The sequence below is a fragment of the Aedes albopictus genome, chromosome 2 (assembly GCF_035046485.1).
Source record: "Aedes albopictus strain Foshan chromosome 2, AalbF5, whole genome shotgun sequence".
Classification (NCBI taxonomy): Eukaryota; Metazoa; Arthropoda; class Insecta; order Diptera; family Culicidae; genus Aedes; species Aedes albopictus.
The window spans coordinates 28,792,228-28,815,251 of record NC_085137.1 but is presented as its reverse complement, the minus strand read 5'-3'; the positions used below and the strand labels follow the sequence as shown (position 1 = coordinate 28,815,251).

Below are 23,024 nucleotides of genomic sequence, written 5' to 3'. Positions count from 1 at the left end.
TCAGGGGAACTAGGTGGGGGTGGTTTATTGGTAGTTTTTAACAATTTTTTAATGGTTTTACTTACAATGAGTGGAGTTGTTCTTTGTTTAGTGGCTTTGCAAAGCATTTGTCTGTGGTGATTTGGTAGCCGTACATGCGCAATGTATAATATGTCGATTAGTTTTTTGTGTTTTTTTTATTTGAAATGATAACTTACTATTGATTGCTATGTTTTTTTCTTTAAATTAGTTATTTTTTAGCACTTTTTAGTATTGAACTGTTTGTACTATTTTGGTTTGGACTGTACTTTCATGGTTATTGTACTGAGCTTTTATGGATTTTTGTTTATGTGGTTCGTATCTTCGCTATTTTAGGTCGATATATTTGGATTTGATTATCGGTGCGTTTGATAGTGTGCAGAATTTCAGCGTATGCTGTGTTGATTCCATGTACATCTACTCTTCTATTTACTGTGTCTGTATTATAAATATGACACATTTCTAGGAAAGCCAGTGTGTTTGTGTTGTTACTGCTGTTGCGGGGTGGACTTTCTTCGGCACGAATAGACAAAAATAGAAAACAGCTTTGGTTGGAGCAGCTTCAATGCTGGAAATACATAATTTATTATACTATAAACTAATTAATTAATACTAAAAACTCTCTTACATTTTGCTATCTTTACTCGCACTTCGTCCACCTATTACCACAACAGTTTACTTTCTGCTTCGGCAGTGAACCGTGTTGCCAGTTTCACCAAACTCAAATCTTTCCCAACAACTTTTATATACTATTTTCGTTTGGTCTAGTTTGAATGTGTGTTGGTAATCTATTGCATGCTCCATTAGATGTAATCTACAATAAAACCATTAAAATTGTTAAAAAAAACTAATGTACAAAAAAACCTTCCCCATCTAGTTCTCCTGAGGATGGTAACAACCGTTATCGAAACGTAGGGACGAATCGTAAACGTTGTCGTTCTAGAATGTCAAGGACTGATAAGCCGAATTTCCTCTGATATCACAGGATTGATTTCTCCCAACGGTTTTTGAGAAACAAATGGTATGTCTTTGGTCCATCAAGATGCTCGAACAAGACTGACCCCTTGAACACTTTGCGTGTGATGCACTGCGTAGTTCCCGCAAAAATGTGCACTGGGTTTATGGATTGCGGGCTCTCACTGCTCTCACGCAGCAGTCTTGTCAACCGCACAAAAACTACGTAATTTTTCATTGTGCTTTTCTCTTCTTCTCTTTTGTAAGGTAAATTAAACTGGAGTTCAGTTTATGTCATACCTGCCTACATTCACGAATCCACAACTATAAATACTCATGCTCATTAGCGCCACCTATATGTGGAGATCCGAATTGATCAGCCTATTATTTGTGTAAGTTCTTGACCTACCCAAAAACTTTGCCCAAGACTCCATATATCTTAGTGATCGGAATCCGGAGATATATAACATACATTTTGCATACGCGCTAGCGTCATCTATGCGTGGAGTTCCGAATTATACGGCACACCATCTGGAAATACTTGGCTTACCAACAACTTTTTCGATGGCTCCATCTTTCCTCCTCTTCAAAATTCTGAGATATATGGGATGCAAAATATGCATGCTCTGGAAAACCTCCTATATGTTGAACTCTGAATAAAACGGCACATCATCTATACGTCCTTTACTTACCCATCAACTTTGCTGAAGACACCGAAGTCAGGATCATAAGATACAGAAGATCAAATTCTGGGTCCAAAATGGACCCCAGGTATCTGAAACGGACAATCATTAAACCCATCAGGACGCGCGCTGTTGTAAAAAGTACAACACTACTAAAAAAAACTCACTCGTCGTATACAACGCGGACGCGGTGCAGTTTAAGATTCAAACAGGCGCGCGTCCTGAAAGGTTAAGATTGCCGGTAGAGGGTTAAGTTTACCAATCACATAGATCGAGAAAAAAAATTATTCAACACAGAAACATGTCGAGAATCAGCTATAAAACATGTTACTTTTAAATTCAATAAACCAATGATGGCACTTTTTTACATTTTTGTTTAAATTTAGGGGGATAATTTTGACAAATGAAAATAGCCCTCCGGTCGATATTTAAATTTCACCCGAAATCATCTATCTACAATTATTTAAAAACATAAAAAATCAAGTGTTTAAAATATTTGATTATTACCTTGATGTATGATGGCGAAGAGTATTATCGGCAGGTTTGTTCTCTTCGTTATGGGGGGTTTTGTCGGCCGCATTGCCTGAAATTTGGGCATATAACTCAGCTTGGTTGGGAAGGATTGGAGGCCAACTCTGTGACCAACAAATGTCAAAAAACCTTCCGTGACGAAGAGAACAAAACTTCCGAAAATACGTAAGTTCCCCTATATTCCCAGTCCTAATCATACTCATGTATCAAATCGCGTTGATCTAAAAAAAAAATATTTTTCGACGTACACAGTGGCCTATTACTGCATCATTTATCTTACTTTACATCACCACCAAGGATACTCTGACATTCTACTTATCACGCACTAATCTCCTGAGATGCACATAAACCCGCAAGACTAACGCAACGCAACACCAAATCATCAATCTATTTCAGTGAAGAATCATCCTCTAGCTAGATAGACGGTTGTTTGGCGGTTGCACGTGTCATGGGTGATTTTCTTTCTTTCCTGTGGATAAGATTTCAAAATCATTATTCAACCGACTAGAAAACGTGAATTTTCTGTTTTATTGACAATTTGAGATACAAATTTGTAAAAAAAAAAACAAGCCACTTCTTTCAAATGAGATTCGAACCTACTATTGCTTATTTTTTATTCGGCCCTTGAGCCAGCTGAGCCACACCCAAGTAACCACAGTGCTAAAGCCTTATTGCATGCAGATATACGGTGTATTTAGTGCAATCATTACTTTACATGCAAACTTAAGGTTGATTTAAAGTGGAAGTGGGCAATTATAGAATCAAATTAGGATTATACTGGTATAATCTTGAAGCAGTCGCATAATTGCCCATTTCCACTTTAAATCAACTTTAAGTTTGCATGTAAAGTAATGATTGCTCTAAGTACACCGTATATCTGCATGCAATAAGGCTTCAGCACCTTGGTTACTTGGGCAGAAACACTAATGGTTTTAACTAACATTTCATTGATGAAAAACAAAAAAAAGGAATAAGCGGTACAACAAAACCGGTGTTTCACAGCAAACTTTTATCTGAATTGACTTCGAATTGAAGATTTGTTTGGTCTGTGAGTATGTTCTATATTTGTTGGTACGTTTCACTTGAGTGAAATGAACTTTTTCACCAAATATTCCATATATCCATTCAAAGTGGCCCGTTTGTCGCCATTCGTTTATGGCGAACCCAGACACGTTACGAGCAATTTCGGTGACAATTAATCAAAACAAAGTGCTTGCAACAGTCTGTGCACTTCGACCTGAGTCACACTTTGCCCGAGAATATCTCTTGGGCGAAATCTGTCGCAAACGACGTAACTCAATGACCGAAGACGTCGGCGACGACGACGACGATTTTTCGAGAGCTAAGGCAAAGCTTCCCTCTTTGTCTCGCACTGTACCTGAGCGTTATTATTTTTGCCGTAAATTATCGAAAGCTATGGCTTTGGTTTCCTATTTCACGACCAACAAACCACCGAAAACGATCCCATTTTCCTCCGATTCATGCGAAACTATTTTCCCTTCGTTTGTTCCGAATTTTGGCAGTTGGTTTCCGATTTTTACGGCGCGATGGCGCGCAACAACCGGTCACATCGCCCGGTATCGTCGTCGTCGTCAGCAGTTCCAGGACCTTAGAAGATGCTGAACAGCGAAGAAAAAGCTGTGCTGTAGAGCAACGTGGGAGGAAGTTTTACTCTTTTGCTAGAAGCTGTTCGTTTTTCATTTCTGAAGAGCGACGGAATCTGAAACCTAAACTTTGTCGGTAGGAGAAAAAGGGCAACCACCGAAATGTTTTGCTATAAGAATATCATGGCACCTACTGTGGATCTGGTTGAGAATATTGTTAATCTCCTATGTTATGTTTTGTTAAACTAGGCAAAACAAGTTTATCATTTCTTTCACAGCCTTAATAGTCCGCACTTTCAGGTGTTGGCCCAAATATTGCTTCCACATTTCAATGAGCTCACGTTGTTTCGTAAAAATGTTTCACTTACTTGCTTACTTACTTACTTACTTCTACTACTTTTACTAATTCCAGTTTGCAGCACAAGATTTTGGCTCTACCCCTTTTGGCATAATGCCATTTGGCATAACGCCGGTTGGCATAATGCCATTTGGCATAAAGGCTCTTTGGCACAATGGCCATTTGGCATAATGCCGTTTGACATAATACGAAGAACAGCCTTCTTGATAAGAATGTGCATATGTGTTATGCCAAATGGCTGTTATGCCAAATTGCCGTTATGCCAAATGGCTTTTATGCCAAATGGCATTATGCCAAACGGCGTCATGCCAAATGGCATTATGCCAAATGGGGTAGAGCCCAAGGTTTTCGCAGAAACGCTAGAATATCTTCTGTGTTTATTTGGAGCGAGGCAGTTCAGCCCCTCTTCTTTTCCCCTCTTTTTTGCGTAACGTCCTCACTGGGACAAGTCCTGCATCTCAGTTTAATATTCTATGACCTCTTTTACAGTTATTAACTGAGAGCTTCCTCAAGCAACGACCATTTAGCATGTGTACATCATGTGAAAGATACTCTATGCCCAAGAAATTGAGACAATTTTTATTACGAAGTTCCTGGACCGACCGGGAATCCGGGAGGCCGTCATCTTTAGTATGGTATTACCCATTTATTGAAACATTTTTAAAACAAATAGACTAAAAGAGGTTCTTAGAGCCACCATAAAACCAAAATAAAAGCTATTAGGTTTTATGATGGATCTCAAAACTTTTACAAGACTAATTGGTCATCAAAATGTTACTTGGGATGTGTTTACCGCTAACGGCTACTTGGGCTGTTCAGCTGTTTGGACTAAATCGTTTGCATACAGCATTTTTATTATGTGAGCCTAGAATCGTTCTCAGACTTGTTGATTTAAGCAAACCATGTGGTTCAAATTGTTCTTGGATGAAGGACGAGGCTCAACACTAGGTTATTTTTCAAACTGCATTGGGTTAAGGCGAAACTGGAAGGATTTCCTCATTTTTTTGGTTTTTGATTTTTCATAAAATAACGAAGCAGTGTTTTGAAAATCGGTTTTCGTACACATGTAGAGTATGGATCAAGGTATCTCCTGAATTTTTTATAGGTGGAAAATGTTTTTCGTTTTTGCAGAAACCATTTTTATGTGAAATTTGTTTCAAAAATGGTTTCTTCAAAAACTAAAAACATTTTCCATCAGGAAAAAAATTCAGGAGATACCTTGATCCATACTCTACATATGCACGAAAACCGATTTTGAAAATATTGCTTGGCTATTTTATGAAAAATCAAAAACCAAAAAGTGAGGAAATGAATCCAGTTTCGCCTTAAATGCCTGAATTGCTACGAATGTTTCTGTAGTAGCATTACATATACAGTATCGGACAATAAAAATGCACCAAAGCCGTTTTCCCATACAAACTAGTCAACTTTAAATTACCATATCTCAGTTACTTCTCAACCGATTGTTTTCATTTTTCTGTGACGAACTACAAAACATTCCAATTTTCAAAAACCATTGTAAAAGTTCAGTGATAACTATTGTTACAAAAGTTACAGATAGGTTGAATTTTGGCAATAAAAATGCACCAAGACAAAAAATTGTATAGCAAAAAATGTTGAAGTCAAATTATGTTGGTCTGTTCAGCAAACTTATTCGTCATCACCCAAGAAACATATTTGCCGAAGACATCATAATGATATGACGTAATCATTTTTTGCTATAACATTTTTTGTCTTGGTGCAATTTTATTGTCAAAATTCAACCTATCTGTAACTTTTGTAACAATAGTTATCACTGAACTTTTTCAATAGTTTTTGAAAATTGGAATGTTTTGTAGTTCGTCACAGAAAAATGAAAACAATCGGTTGAGAAGTAACTGAGATATGGTAATCTAAAGTTGACTAGTTTGTATGGGAAAACGGCTTTGGTGCATTTTTATTGTCCGATACTGTACATCTAGTCTTGATATTTCCACACTCAAAATATTGCAAAATTTGAAATTTGTCCTCAAATCAAGTATAAACCACTAGTTGGGAATCACTGTAGCAATAACTGTTATACTTACCCTACTTTATTTATACAGATCACACGTACCATGGTGTAGGGTTGTTCCTGGAAAACTCTAGTCATTCAGTACTCACATCTACTTCACAATCCCTCGTAATTGACTGTGACTGACTCTTCCAGTAAATCGGCCAGGATCAAAAACTTAACTTCCCCGAATCCCTAAACAGCGCTAATCTCAGCTGTAAATCCCAGCATCAGCAAACTCCTACACAAATGTGTCTTTTGGTGTGCCGTTGGATAGTAGGTAGGTACCGGCTGGTGAAGGCGCATGATATGTCGCCGTAATCGTGCTCGTGATTTTGACGTGTGACCAAAGTTTAACCAAACGGCCCATTAGAGTCGACCCTCTCCTGCGAGAGTCAAGGCCCACAGACCAGACCGTCGCATCGCCGGACAGAGATACAATCGGACAATTTCCACGAATACAGAACACAAACGAAAAAAAAAAGAAAACTGTTGGACTTTTGGACGACACACTACAGGATGATGAAGGAGGACGGTAAATCCCAAGTTGTTGATACACACAAAAGTGCTTGTTAGCTGTTCACCAGTCAGTGTGCAGTGTGCTCGGTTATGATGATGATGGTGATGGTACAAAACAGGATGGATAGTGGGCCGGTTTTTCCTCCCACGAAGGATAATAACTGATGGCGACAATAATATCACAGTAAATGAGTCGAAACAAAACACACAAAGGGGCAGCAGACAACTCGGACGACGACGACGATGAGGACGACGGAACAAACTTTCCTCGGGTGTACTCAAAGTGTGTGTGTATGTCCGTGTGCATGTGTGTGTGCGAGGAAAGCTACATTAATTCGATGTTATTTTTTATCCATACGGGACCCCAGGGAGCCTGGAATGGACGACACACGGTGCGCGCACCCCATGTAATGCCAACGGACCAACCAACCAAACACATGATCAAACAAAATGAGCTGTGCGCGAGATTGAACAAGGACATTTTTTGGAGATTGCGAACCCATTTGCGGTGTGGGGAAGTCGTTTGGCGTCAGTCAAAATAATGTCTACGCTATTTATCATTTTTAGTCAAAACCGCTTGTTGATTATTTATTTATTTTACAAGCATCCCTGGAAGGATCTAAAAAAGAATTCTTGAATAATTCCTGAAGAAATCTCGAAAGAACTCCGGAAGGAGTATAGAATGAAATTTCGGGTAAAATTGTTGGAAGGATTCCAGGAAAAATCCAGGTCAGGGGTAATCTCAGAAAAAAAAATCCTCGGAGAATTCCAAAAAACAGTTCTTTCCGGTGCTCAATTTTTTTTCAGGAATACCCTCTGAAAGTCCGAAAAAAACTTCTGAAGATATTCCAAAAGAGACTATTAGGAGAATCTCGGCTTTAATTCCTGGAGAATCCCCAGAACTCCTTGAGAAATCCCGGAATCACTTGAATCTCAGCAGAAATCCAGGAAGAAGTTCCTGAAGAAATCTCAGATGGAACGATTTAAGAATCTCAAAAGAAACTCCGAGAAGCATCATAGAGGGAATTTTAAAAGAACCCCTAGAAGAATCTCAAACGAAGCTCCCTGAGGAACCACATAAGGAAATACTAGACGGATCCGAAAATAAATTTGTTGATAAACCACTGACGAAATTCATGAAGGAATCTCAGGAAAAATAACTGGGGTAATCCTACAAAAAATGCTTGAAGGAATCTCGGAAATATTTTTTCGAGAAATGTTAGAGGGAATCCAGGAACTCCTGCAGTAACCTATGAAGTTATTCCTTAATAAATCCTGGAAAGAATCAATGTAGGAATCTCGGCAGTTCTTCCTGAATCCTAGCTAGAGCCCTTGACAGAATTCCAGACGGAACCTTTTTTGGAATCTCAGGAGAAACTCCTGGAGGAGACCCAGAGGGATCTTCTGAAGGAATCCTAAATAAATCCCCTGAAACTTCTGGAGGAGGCTTGGAAGAAATTTGTGGAGAGACCGCGAAGGAAGTCTCGGACGATCCCCAGATGGAACTTCTGTGGAATCCCAGAAGGACCCTTGGAGGGGTGCCACCGTGCCACCATCAAGTCACAAATCAGCTCATTTTCCCACGTACGCGAATCTCATATTTTGAATTAAATCGAACCACCTATGAAAAGCTACCGAAACTCGTCCGAATCGTAAACAACAAGGCTACGAAACGTCAAAGCCTTAGAAACCGCGGCTTTCAGTGCCCTATGATCTTAACTCAAAAACGAAAAAAAAGTGCATTCCAAAAATTTCAGCGATTAAAGCTAAAATAACCTTCTCAAAAATATTTTTTCGAAAATTTCCACGAGTTCGAGCATAGTTATTCCGGCTTTTCTTTACGAATTTTCTCAACTGTGAAAAATTTTGTGGAAAACTTTTTCCAGTTCCTATTTTTTTTTGGATTGCTGAGAAAATTGGCTTTCATTTTCTAAAAAAATTGTTTCTACGATGCTTCGTTCTTGAGTTATGATTTTTCAAAGTAAGTAGTGTCGGGAAAACGAAAAATTTCCACCTGAGTTTTTCGGGAAAATAGGCGACCCTGAATTTTCCTCAATTTTTTTTTTGTTCATATATCCATGAGCCCTGTCTGTGGAAAAAGTTTCATGAAAATCTGAGACTCTTCGGCCCAAACCCGTACGGTAATACAAAAAAATCCCCAGGAGCATAAATGGTGAAAAAAATTGTTCTACGCATATGGCCAAATCTCAACCGTTACGTAGTTATTGAACATTCCATGTTTTTGACTCTTATTGCCTTAACTGGCTATATCTTGAAAATGGTCAATCTTATCGTAGTTTTTTTACCCTTATTCGAAAGATTATTGAATTTTCTATCAAATGGCATCTTTGAATCGATTGGTTTAGTTAAATAACGAAGTTTTCTAGAGCAAATAGCTCAAAAGTAGTATGTTTTAATTTGTTTTTGTAAATTATCTTCAAAAAATGCGTAATAAATTAAAATTCTTTCTTTGGCAAAGTTGTGACCCCTGTTTCATTCTACAATTCGTTTTTTGGCATCAAACTTCTATCTCTTATCGTTTTCTTGCAATTTCGATTTAAACATCGCATTTCAAATCATAAATTTGCAACTGTCAAGGTAAGCACTTTTTTGCGCACTGTGCCGCACATTTAAATAGTAAATGCAAGAAAACGATAAGAGCTAGAAGTTTAGTGTCAAAGAACGAATTGTAGAGTGGAATAGGGGCCATAATTTGCCAAAGAAAGAGTTTTAATTTATTACGCATGTTTCGAACAAATTAAAACACACTATTTTGAGCTATTTTGCTCTAGAAAACTTAGTTATTTAACTAAACCAATCGATTCAAAGATGCCATTTGATAGAAAATTCAATATTTTTTTGAATAAGGGTAAAAAACTGCGATAAGTTTGACCATTTTAAAGTTATAGCCAGTTAGGTCAATAATAATCAAAAACATGGAAAGTTCAATAACTACGTAACGGTTGAGATTTGACCATATGCGTTGAACAATTTTTTTCACCATTTATGGTACTCTATTGCCCTTTAAAAAGTTTGCATTCACGAACCTAACATCCTGTATATAGGTATAAATTGTTTCAATCCTTGATTAAATCACATGTACCATATCATATGGTTGAGAATGCAGAAACACAGATAAATTTACGTTTTAAAATACCCGAAAATTGCTATAAATTTTGTCTACGAACTACATTTCTGACATCGCGGCAAGACAGTTGTTTGATGATTACTCGGCTGTGCAATCCTCGGTATAAGAATGGACAAATGTTGACATTCCGACAGGTATGTAGGCAGCGTTTTTGTCTAGAAAGTTAAGGCCGCACGGGACGACGTGTAATTTTTGCTATCTTTCCTCTCTTTCTAACAATTTACCTCGCGATTTTGAAGAAGGAAATGTCAATTTCTACTGCACTGACGTAGCTGAAACTTTAATCGATTGTGCACCAAAAGTGAGCAAATGAACGATCAAATTTCTAGTCGAAAATATGAAGTAGAGGTTGAGATTTGAATCTTTTTAACAAAAGAGCAATGGCGGACGATTCAGCCACCGTCCCGTCCGGCCTTAAAAGTTTTGTGTCTTGAAACACAAAATAGCAAGATAATGGTCAAACTTGTTAAACAGAATCAGGGCTAGCTAACAGAAGTGACCCTGATTCTTAATTAGCTCGCAAGATGGCACCTAGCATAATCTAGCAAACTTTATCATCATCAGGAGGGATTCCAGAAGGAAACCTAGAACTCTAGCAATGATTCCTCATATTCTCAATTAATTACAGCTGACACCCCTCCAGAAGTTTTTGATGTGATTTACCCAGAAATTACTGCTGTGATTTTCCAGGGATTTTACAAAGATTTCTCTACGGGATTCTCCAAGGAATGTGTTCCAGAAATCCTGGAGGAGTTTCTGTTAGGATTCTTTCAGAGATTTCTGCAAGAATTCTTTCAGTTTTCAACAAAAAAAAAAATCTGCTACTATGCAAAAGATACCAATACAATGTCTTCATTATATAACCCAAACCACCATTTATTTAATAAGTCGCGACTACCTAAGTAGAATGGATTAGAAGGTTGCAAAGAAGTTTACGAGATGTGAGTGGCTAGGACATTCAAAAGGGGTCTTGCGTGGTTTCAGAGGAGGGGGAGGGGTTCACAGGCGTTACAGGCAGCTTCATGGGAATTTTTGGGGGGTTTAGCAGGGTCTCAGGGAGTTCCAGGGTTTTTCGAAAGCATTTCAGGAAGTTTCAGAGGATTTTAATGGGTTATGGAGGCATTACAAAAAAAAAACATTGTTTTCGGGGTTTTCGGAGGGAATCAAGTACATTAGAGAGCTAAGGAGGATCTCAAGTACGTTACAGGGGGTCTGAGAAGCTGTCAGGAGTTTACAGACCCATTTCAAGAAGTTTCAGAGGTGTACTGGGAGATTCCTGGGCTGCAAAACGGTGAGTGGAAAAGGAGAGCGTACAACATAGCTCTGGTCCTCACAAGTTCCTACCTCATGCTTCACCGGGTCAAGCGATGACAAAGACCGCCAGCTAAGAGTTGTGTGCTTAGTTGGTAGTGCAGCCTGGGCACTGTTGTCCTTTCGACTTCAGCTAGATTGAGGAGGTACGTCTCCAGCGTCTGTTCACCAAGGAGGTGCGGCTCAAACAGCATCTGTTCTGACATCCAGCGGCTGAGTATGAAATGCTCCTCCACCGGAAGCTATACCTAAGGTGACTGCCCCACCACGGGACCTTAGGCCAACAATCTACTGTTTCCGAAACCCAAAAAAACCGTTACAGAAATCGAAAATGAAAGATTACGAACTGATACAACGGCAACGACTTTTAGCGCGAAACAACGGACAAGAATTGGAACTTGGAATGTATTAACTAAGCTAACTAATTAGCCAATGAGGCATGCCGTATGAAGCTTGAGATCCTAAGACTGGGTGAAGTCCGTTGGCCGAACTCTGGAGAACACAGATTGGCGTCGGGTCAAATTCTGTTATACTCTGGCCTACGAGGTGAACACGCTCCTCACCACCGTGGAGTTGGTTTCCTGCTCAGCACTCACGCCCACGCTGCGCTCATGAAGTGGGAACCTATTAATGAGAGGATAATTGTAGCCAGATTCAAAACACGGGTTCGAAACCTTACCATGATCCAATGTTACGCGCCAATCGATGCTGCTGAATTGCAAGATAAAGAGAACTTGTACAGTCAACTTAATGCTGTCGTGGACAAGATTCCGAATGATGATATCATAATCCTCATGGGCGACTTCAACGCGAAGGTTGGTTCCGACAACTCGGACTATAAGCACGTCATGGAGAAATGAGCGAAAACGGAGAGCTGTTTGTAGAGTTTTGTGGCAACAATGACATGGTGATTGGGGGATCGCTCTTTCCTCATCGACCAATGCATGGGTTTCCCGTGATGATATCACGGAAAATTAAATCGACTATATCTGCATCTGCCGAAAATGGAGACGGAGCCTTCTTGACGTGCGGAACAAACGTAGCGCCGACATTGCATCCGACCATCTCCTAATCGGCGAGATCCGACTGCACATAACCAGGATCCAGCGACAGGAGGAGAAAATCGGGCGCCGGTTCAATACACGCCGACTGGAAGACGCTGCGGTGAAAAGGTCCTTTGTCGAGGAGCTAAAGGGTGAGTCGTTAATTATTGTGCCACCCTACCTTCAACTGATTCGCAAATTGTCTGCAGTTAACGAAATGAAACCAATTTTTTACAGTAGTTTAATATATGTATGTATTTCAACTTTTTGGTATAGGTTCAAATATAGGATGCGTTTCAATGAAATTTAAGACATTTTCAATTAACGCCCTCCATGTGGACATTTTCAGGCTCCACTTGAAACAAATAATTAAAGCTCTCAGGTTTTTTATGCGCATCGTGCCTGGTTTTCACCCAGCTCCAAGCTTATGTTTCACTGACAACCGTTCCTAAAACCTATTGACGAACATTAAGATGATCCGATAATGTATAATCATTAATTGTTCCAAGGCGCGATACCATGATTTTTGATTTTAGCATGTGATTGTACAACATCTTTCTTAGAACTGTTAACTAAATTTATTCTATATTGACCGGAATCTTACTGATAACTGCTCAAATCATTATATGTGAACAATAGACTATAAGGAGAAACTGTGCAAAATTTGGTTGATTTTGGTGAAGAAGGAAAAAAGTTACGTTAGTTTGAAAATGGCACAATAATTATCGACTCACCCTTTAGAGTACCGTGCTGTGAATATTCCAGAAGGTGGAAGCGTAGAAGATCATTGGAGCGTCATCAAGAACGCCTTCATCGCCACCGGCGAAAATAATTTGGGTTAGCTACGTACCCGAAGAAAGCAGTGGATCATAGATGATACCTGGAGGAAGGTAGAGGAGCGAAGGAACAATAAAGCCGCGATCGAGCGAGAGAAAACACGAGGTGCCAAATCCGTAGCCCGTCAGCGCTATTCGGCTCTCGAGAAGGAAGTGAAACGCTCATGCAGACGGGACAAAAGAGCGTGGGCGGACTCCCGAGCCGATGAAGGCGAGAAAGCCGCAAACACCAGCGATATTCGTCTCCTCTACGATATCTCACGTCGCCTTAGTGGGACCAAGATGAATGCTACGATGCCCGTGAAAGACGCGTCTGAACAGTTACTGACCAACCCGGCTGACCAGTTGAAACGCATTACCCGTGTCAACACTGAAGCTCCATCAATGCAGGAGATAGAAACAGCCATCCGTAGCATGCAATCGAATAGGGCCCCAGGGGTCGATCGCATATCGGCTGAGATGCTCAAAGCTGACCCCGTAGTATCCGCACAACTTCTGCATCAATTATTCTGCAACATATGGAAAACTGCGACATTTCCGGCCGACTGGATGCAAGGCGTCTTAGTAAAGGTACTCAAAAAGGGTAACCTGACTGTATGCGATAATTGGCGGGGCATCATGTTGCTGTGTATCGTTCTCAAAGTCCTTTGCAAAGTGATCCTTAACCGGATACAGGAGAAGATTGACGCAACTCTCCGACGGCAGCAAGCAGGTTTTTGTGCCGGACGATCCTGTGTGGACCATATTGTCACGCTCCGTCTCATTCTGGAGCAAATCAATAAATTCCAAGAGTTTCTCTACCTGGTGTTCATTGATTACGAAACAGTTTTCGACCCTCTCGATAACGGAAACATGTGGGAAACCCTCCAGCGCAAGGGTGTCCCTGAGAAAATCATCGGCCTTATTGAAGCACAGTACAGGGCATTTTCGTGCTGCACAACGGTGTTTGAGGCAAGGATGTATACTATCACCGCTACTGTTCCCCATCGTAATCGACGAGATCTTGGTAGGTGCGATTGATCGTGAACCAAATCGTGGATTTCTGTGGCAGCCCATTACCATGGAGCGCCTAAAAGACTTCGAAGTGGCTGATGACATTGCTCTCCTTGCACAACGGCGCACTGATACGCGGAACAAGCTAGATGATCTTGCCAATCAGTCCTCAGCGGCACTGCGGCAGGTCTTACCATCAACAAGACCAAATCGTTGGATGTAAACACGGTCAACCCTTCCAGCTTTACGGTAGCTGGCACCAAGATCGACATAGGTGCACGGACCAAGAAGGCGAAAACTGCTTTTGCGAGTTTAAGAAATGTATGGAAAAACAACCAGATCAGTCGACGCACCAAAATTCTAATTTTTAACTCGAACGTGAAATCTGTGCTGCTATACGCCAGTGAAACCTGGTGTGTATCAGTGGAGAACACTCAATGGCTGCAGGTCTTCATCAATAGAAGCCTGCGGTATATAATTCGTGCATTGCGGCCTCACAGTTGCAGCTCCAACGTCATCAATGTCATCAAAAGCCGATAGCTACAGAAATTTGGGAGCGAAAGTGGAGGTGGGTCGACCACACTCTACGCAGGGACGGAAACTAAATCTGCAAGCAAGCGTTAGACTAGAACCCAGCAGGACATCGCTGCAGAGGCAGACCCAGTGATTTGACCTGGCCACAGGTCAAGGCGATGGCTGACAATCGCCCAGGATGGAAATCTTTCGATTCGGCCCTCTGCACCACCGTGGTTGCCCAGACTGAAAGTAAGTAAGTAAGTAAGTAAGTACTGGGGGGTTCCGAAGGGTCTCAGGGGCGTAACAGGGGGTTTGCGTTTTTGAAAATATATTTTGGGTCACTGCTCTCAGGTGAGCTTCAGGGGAGATTTCAGAGGCATTACAGAAGCGTTTCATAAACGTTTTAGGCGGTTTCAGAACTGCCGTTCCAAACTGATTACCGTAAACTGGGGTGAACCTGGGTGAACCTGATCACTCAATTACCCGCGGATATTGACTTTCAAGAAAGCAACAATTATATTTTAACCATTCACAATCCACTGACGTAGAATTAAAATGGAATGGTAACTTCCTTGAAAGTCGATATCCGTGGGTAATAGGACAGATCGGTGAAGTACTAGATTTGTAGTAATGAGCTGAATTTTAGTATGGTGAGAAGGCCAATTCTCCGTTTCTACAGTGAAATGGTACAAAAAGCGTGGGTATTATGATTCCTTGCCTAATTTGATGCTGTTTGAGCAAAACTTTGGGCAATAGTGTTGTTGTTTTCTCCATTTCTTGCAACATAAACAATATAGTTATCCAAAGTTTTGCTCAAACAGCATCAAATTAGCCAAGGAATCATAATACCCACGCTTTTCACACCATTTCATTGCAGAAACGGAGAATTGACCTTCTCACCATACTAAAATTCAGCTCATTACTACAAATCTAGTACTACACCGAACGTGCCCCATTGAGCAATCAGGTTCACCCCACTGATCAACTACACCCCAGTTTACGGTACGCTTTTAGATCCGATGACCTATACTCAAGGGAGCTCTAGGAGATTCTTAAACAAATAGTGAATTCTCCTCTTGACAGTTCATAGTTGCATGAGGCTGTTCAAGCAAGAATTTCATTGAAACAAACAAGTGAAAGGATGCGAGGATTTTTAGAGCCAGGGAAGGACGGGGAAGAATCCCAAGATGGCCGCAACAATAGCCGACTTATGAACCTACTCACGATTTTGAGCGCACAAATTTCATCGATTATCAACCAGCGTATCGATTTTTTTCATTTTTAAACTTATTGCAACATCTCGTTTTTTTTCATCTTCTTCTTTTTGGCTCTATGTATGTTCCCGCTGGAACTTTGACTGCCTTACTTCAACTTAGTGTTCTTTGAGCACTTTCACAGTTATTAATTGAATTGAAGGGCTTTCTTTGCCTGCCATAGCATGAATTTGTACATTGTGTGCAAGGACAATGATACACTATGCCCAGGTAAGTCGAGAAAAGTTTCCCACCAGAACGAAAATCGAACCTGCCGTCTTCAAAATGGCGATCCGAAGTCTTTTTCACAAGGCTAACTGGAGACCTCTTCCATGTTTGGAAAGAGAGGCTCCCCTCCCATACACAATAATTCGGGGGCTTTTCTATGGAACTATATGTCAGAAAACATAGTATGCTGATAGAGCGACGTCAATTTCCTAAGTACAAGTTGAGTTTCGGTCCGAAAGTAGTCTATGTCAAACAGTTTGGCGCCAAACGACTCCCCATACTACAGATGATTGGTCTTTCCGAAAATGGCTTTAAGACCTCTGAACAATAATTCACGGAACACAAGACATCAACAGTGCATAACATGAGTGTAATATGAGCGACATAGAATATCGCATTGCAGGAAAACACCGTAGATGTAGTACGTCTAGCTAGAAGGAACCAGCCCACACACTGATCCCCGTTCCAAGATATTTCGGCGATCTGACAATGCAATAATGGGCGACACCAGACAAACGAATGAACACGAAACTGCCCCGGAAGTGCAGCTCCGGATGATTCTTCTTTTCACCTATAGGTAAGTACCAGTCTTACGTGCTTGGTGGGAACCTAGCGGGGCATTACCGATCGGTTTCACGTGCGGAAAGGTAATCTGCAGATTGCAAAAGCTCGTATCGCAACAGGCCATCGTGTGGTACGGATGGACCGCCGCTTTGGTGCTGGTTAAGCTGGTAATGGTGGTTCTGGGACTACTGGGAGGTACTGCTACTGCTGCGGCTGCTCCTGCTGAGGGTGGTGCTGTTGTTGGCTTGACCGATCCAAGTCCAGCTGGTTTCTCCCGGCACCAGATGGGATTGTCCGGTGGGTTGAGAATACGTCGTTCGATGCATCTAGGCACACATACACGAAATTTATATTGGAATCATCGATCGGGTGTTTTGTTATCCGGGGAGAGGGATCATGAGTTATGAGGTGAGTAGTGGTTGATACGATACGCTTTATATGCAACACTCGGTTAAGGTTTAGGAATCTACTTTAGTGGTAAATATTGCTGGACACAATGTGTTATTATTTGTCATAATTCATCAGGATTAAACATTTAACTCAAGGGAAACAATACACAGAAAAAAATATTCATGTAAAATTCAGCGAGAAATCATGCACATAAATGGAATGCTAGAGTTAGTACATATTTACATGAGATATAATGTAAAATTACGTTACAATCGTGTAAATTTCCGCTAATAGTCACGTAACCGGTTGCAGTCCATGATGGTTTACGCAATGGTTTGCGGAAATTTACATGATGGTAATGTAATGTTACATTATATCTCATGTAAAAGTGCACTAACTCTAGCATTCCCTTTATGTGCATGATCTCTCGCTGAATTTTAATTACATATTTTTTTCTGTGTAAAACAGTTTCAGATTATTAGTTATTCACTTGATTCAAATGAACAATTGTACGACTTCATTAGAAACAGTAAATATGATCACATCTAGGTATTTGCTGAAAAAATACACAAACATTTACAACTGAAACGCAGCCGTCTGATATTTTTTCATCATGTCATTTCGACCGTTTTCTAGATCGTAATACTAGTTACGTTTTTGCCATTGTCCTCAAGAAAACGTCACATAAAATGACACTGTGATGACAGACAATTTACGACTCACAAATTGAGCCATAAACCGCACAAACAGATAGGTGAACCGCATTTCCGAGGGGAAACCACTTAAATGCGTGCAGTCCTTCCTACCACCATCCATCCTCTACCATTTATCACCATCCAATACAAATTCCAAACAGAAGCCAATTATTATAAAACACCATTTCGCCGCAACGATACCGGCCAGCATCCATTTTCGTTATTATTAGCCATTGGTGATGGCCCGGCGCGGCAGTTTCGCAGTAAAAAGACAACGCACCTTCAAACTGGCTGGACTGGACGACCCAACGAACGCCCACAGGTGGGTTGCATTCACGGACGGATGGTTGATTACCTACGTCCGTTGGAATGGCAAATAAAGATCTCAATAAAATATTAAATAAATTTCACGCGGCAATCTGGCTGTCCTTCGGCCATTATTTCTGTAAATCAATATGAGGCACTTGGGCCACTTTCCAGGCACCTTTCCTTGTGTGAAGTGGTAATTTATGATGTCGACAATAATGGTAAGCAACGACGCAACTCGGCTTCTATCAATGCCCATCTGTATCCAACACGGATTAAATAACTGCTGATGCTGAGCATTTATAAAGGAATTCTGAGGGTCGATATGAAATTCATTATTTAAGGCGACACACTTATGCTGATAACGCTCCATTTTTCCATCGTGTGACTCAAGAAGTTCTAAAATTTTCTTACGTTTGTGTTTTTTTTTTTAAATGAGGGACGGATTCCACGAAAGTGTCGTGCTTCTTTTGCGATGAGTTAACTGTTGAAAATCTCAAATGATCTGCAATCCTCGAAAAATGTATTGTAACAACTGAAGTAAGTTTTGGATAGCATTTTTTTTAATTACGATTTTGTCAATTTTCGTGTTTTTTTAGTATTCAGGTATTGTGTGACGAAAATCATGATATGAGGCAGAATAGTTCTTCTTATTGTATGTTTTTAAAACCATCAAATCATCGTCAATCATGGTCATTTTCAATCGCATGGTCGACAACGGAAACCAACCATTTACGGGGTTTAGACTATTATAGTCGGCAGCAGAGCGCCAAAAAGCGCGTGTCTCACAAACTAAGACTGTATATTATTGATACCAGACGACGACGACGGGCGACGCAGCTGTGAACGACAGCTAAACAACGTCGGACGGTTAGGAGTAGGTAAATCGAAACAACAAGAAAGAATGTAAATGGAGCAGCCTCAACTCAACAACAGTCAGCAGACGGCTCAGCTTGCTCCGCTTATAGGTGTAGAATTATCCAATGAATAAATGTGTCCGAATCGCGTGCATAATTTCATGATACATGCAATAAATATTCAACACGATCCACGTAGACGCTGATGTTTTGCGGACTTCGCACTCACAGCTAGGGGTGAGCACATTTTCAGGATGAATTTATATCCTAGCCTAGACCTTTGTTTGTACCTGCAAATCGTTTCTTGCGCGGTGAGCTCGATCCTAACCCATAAGTAGCGAATATTTGATTGAATCATTGGAACTTGTTGGGTTTTTGACCAACCCTGTACCCAGCTCTATTGGTGCTAAGTCAGCAAATGAACAATAATCATAATCTAAACCGAGCCTTGGATTTCGAACACTCCTGTGTCTGATAGGACGCCTTTCGTTTATTCTAAAGTTTAATGTACCTTGGCCTTGGACTATTAGTCGGTCGTTACCGTAAGTTTTATTTTCATTAGCGTTATGACAACCTAAATATTAAAGGAAAACATGATGGCTATGTTCATAATGGGATCCCTCAAAGAGTTCCATCCGAGATTCTTCCAATGGGTTTCTACTGGAATTCACCCAAATTTTTCATCCTAAATTCCTTAGGAGTTTCGCCTGGAATGTTGGCACATTTGGCAAAGCGTGTACTGAAAGCTTTATCATGCGACGCATCAAACTGCGACGATTTTTGTAACCTTTGGCATGGATTACGAATTTTGTGCGGAAATGAACACTGGAGACCAGAAATGTACGATGTCAGCTCGAAATTCAAGATGGCGGCTTAAAGCTTAAGGAAAATGTCTGGAGTCCAAAACTGGCAACCAGAATATCCAAGATGGTGGTTTTAAATCCAAGATAGCGGCTCAAAATTCAAGATAGCCACTGTTTTGATTGAGTTTAGGACTCTAAAACCATGCATACACATATTCGGTATAAAGAAGATGTCTGGAGTCCTAAAATTGTAACCGTAATATTCAAAATAGCGGTCTAAAATCCAAGATGGGGTCCCAAAATTCAAGATGGCGGCTATTTAATGGAGTTTATGGCTTAAGCATCATATGGGTATAGTTGGTATAGGAACGATTTCCGGAATACAAAAATGGCAACCAGAATAAACAAGATGGTGATCTAAAATCCAAGATGGCGTCCCAAAATTCAAGACGATAGCTTTTTGATGGATATTTAGGCTCCGAAACCATGCCATATGAGTAAACTTGGTTTGGTGAAGATGCCCGGAGTCAAAAAAGTGCACCATAATATCTAAGATCGTGGTCCAAAATCCAAGGTGGCGGCTGTTTAATGAAGTCTTAGTCTCTAGATTATGCAATATGGGTATATTTGGTATTGGAAGGAGGTCAGCGGTCCAAAAATGTCGACCATAATATCCAAGATGGCAGTCTAAAATCCAAGATGGCGGCTCAAAACTCAAGATGGCGGCTGTATTATAGAGTTTAAGGCCCAAAATCAAAATCCAGATATGATTTCTGGTGCCATAAAATGGACTTTTGGTAAATGGATGAAAGTGTCACTTGAGTTTTGTTGAAATGGGGTTTCGAAGGCATGCTAGGTGGATCAATTAGAGGTGTTTCTATGGGTTTTGTTGACCTCTGTGGTTTTGACCCTGTTAAAATCTCTCCAGAAATCGACCATGAGATCCTTTGGAGATTACCCAGAAATTACATTGGAATTTCCATTGGAAGTTTCATCAAATGGAGGATTTGTTTTAGTATATCTTACCGGAATCTCAGGAGATTTTCGGTATAATCTTTTGAACTTCCTGCAGAAAAACTACAAGGTTCCTTCTTGGATTCCTCCGAAATTGTTATTGGGATTCTTCTAATTAAAAAAAAAAGACAATTACACCGTCTTCGACCTTGCGGCCTCTACAGACTGAAGATTACAAACATACGACAAAGGATAACACATATAACACCCAGTGGCCCAGAGGAGAATTTTCCGTTCGACGAATAGTTTTCCCCGACTGGAGCGGGAATCGAACCCACACTCCGAGGCTTACGAGACACCTAAACGACTGCCGCCGCTAACCGCTCGGCCACGAAGCCTAATTAATCTCATATGATTCTAATTCGTTATTGTTATGATTCGAGAAGTTATTGTTTAAACACCAAAACAAGTTTCTGAACTCTGGGAATCCTTCATGAGTTCCTTTTAGAATTAACCTGGATATCAAATATGAAATTCTTCATGGAGTTTCTTCGGAAATACCTCCAGAAATTGCACCTTCCAGAAATATTTCGGGGTTTAACATAGTGATTATTCTAGAAGTTCCCCCGGGAGGTCATTTTGAGATTCAACCAGGTGCCCATTCTGAAATTGCTATGAAGTTTCTCCGGGGGTTTCCCATGGGAAATACTCTAAGATTTTTTGTGAAATTGTTTCGAAAATTTATTCTAAGGTTTCTCCAGAAGTTCTTTCTGAGGTTCCCTCAAAAGCACTCCCTGGCATACCAAAAGTTCTAGACTTCTTTCAGTATCTTTTCCAGGAAATCATTCCATGAGTCGTACAGAAATTTCTCCAGAAGTTCCTATAGAAGTTCCTTCAGGAGTTTCTTCAGGGATTCGAGCAGGAGATTTTTCTTAAATTTCTGTTGAAGTTATTTCTGGAGTTCATTCATGACATTGTTCTTGGATCGAACCCACAACTTCCAATGCGCTAGACGAGCGCTTTTTTCCTCCAATCTACGTAGCCACTTGACCGTATCCGCTCTCTGACAGCACAGAACTGAACTTGATTCCACTAGTACATGGTTTGTTCCATTCCACAATCCAAATCTCCTTAGGATGGACTAAGATGAACATCTGTTATGTGCAATGTGCATAAATGTCAGATCGAGAGAGAAATTATTTTTGAATTGTCGTGAGCTTCGGGCACTGTCTATCCATAATTTGTACATCAAATACGTGCTTCTGTAGTGTGTTTGAATGTCAAACAAGTGTTGTAATTTCCCTTGGTTTGATTAGCCTAACCAAAAATCGAGAAATTGACGAATCCTGATTAAGACAAAATAAAATTATCTGAGATTTCCAAGTTTCTTTCAGGATTCCTCCATGGGTTTTTTACGGGGTCTCTGCTAAAGTACCTCCCGAGATTTCTTCCAGAATACATTCTTCCCAGAGATCCTTCCAAAATTGATTCAATGATCCTTCGGGAATTTCTCTTAGTGGTTTTCGGAGATAGCTTTCCAGCATTTTAGGGATTTTCGCGAGGTTTTTTCAAGAAGCTTTTCTAGGGGCTTCTTCCAAAGAGTTTTCCGTTATTTCTCTTTTATTTTCTTGCGGGAGTTCACCCGTAAGTTCCGTAGTGCCTTCCGACATAAAGGTTTTCACAGATCCTGCTTGAACTTCTTTAGTGGGAGGATTTCACCCAGAGCTTTTTTCCGACTTTTCTCACTATTTGTCAAGATTTCTTCTGAAGTTCCTCTCAAGATTTCTCCAATTAACCTTTGTGGTGTTTCTCGGTAAATTTCACCTAGTTTCCATCCGATATTTCTCCGGGAATTTTTGCAAGGAATTTCATAAGTTATCCCGAGTGAAATTCAATAGGAAAACTACTGGAAAAAAATCTGCAAGCACTCCGGGAGCAACGAAAAAATCCTAAAATGAGCATTCAGAATACTGGATCAATTTCTGATAGGGATTCCTGGAAGAGCTCTGAAAATATTACCGAGAAACTCCTTGATAAATTTTAGCAATTACTTCTGCAGAAACCCCAGAAGCCACTCCAGAGAAAATCTTGGGGAAAAATCCAGGGTAAATTCAGAAAAATTCTATATTCCAGGATCAACACCGGAATGAATTTCATTACACGTGTAAATATCATCATTTTTATCCGTGCGGAATAAATCCTGGCAGAAATCCCAAGAATATTTTTTTGGACAAAACGTAGAATGAATCCCACGAGAAACTCTGGGAGCAATAACGGGAAAGCCTCTGGAAGAAGTTCTGGAAAGAAATTGTATAGGATTCCATTGAAATACTCCAGGAGAAATCGGTTGGAATCTCGAAAATAAATGTTCGAATTTTTGAAAAAATGCATGAAGAACCTCCGCGAAGATTTAAAAAAATATACCAAA

General features: G+C 40.3%; 1 protein-coding gene across 1 annotated transcript in view; it reads right to left on the bottom strand.

Annotated features, from left to right (window-relative positions):
• Positions 1-16,547: 16,547 nt before the first annotated feature.
• Positions 16,548-23,024, bottom strand: part of LOC115258218 (uncharacterized) — a gene marked incomplete at its 5' end in the record, with an annotated part of 77,087 nt that continues 70,610 nt past the window's right edge. The window contains 1 exon segment of the mRNA XM_062849374.1: positions 16,548-16,917. Within this exon segment, the coding sequence (XP_062705358.1) occupies positions 16,599-16,917 (319 nt within the window).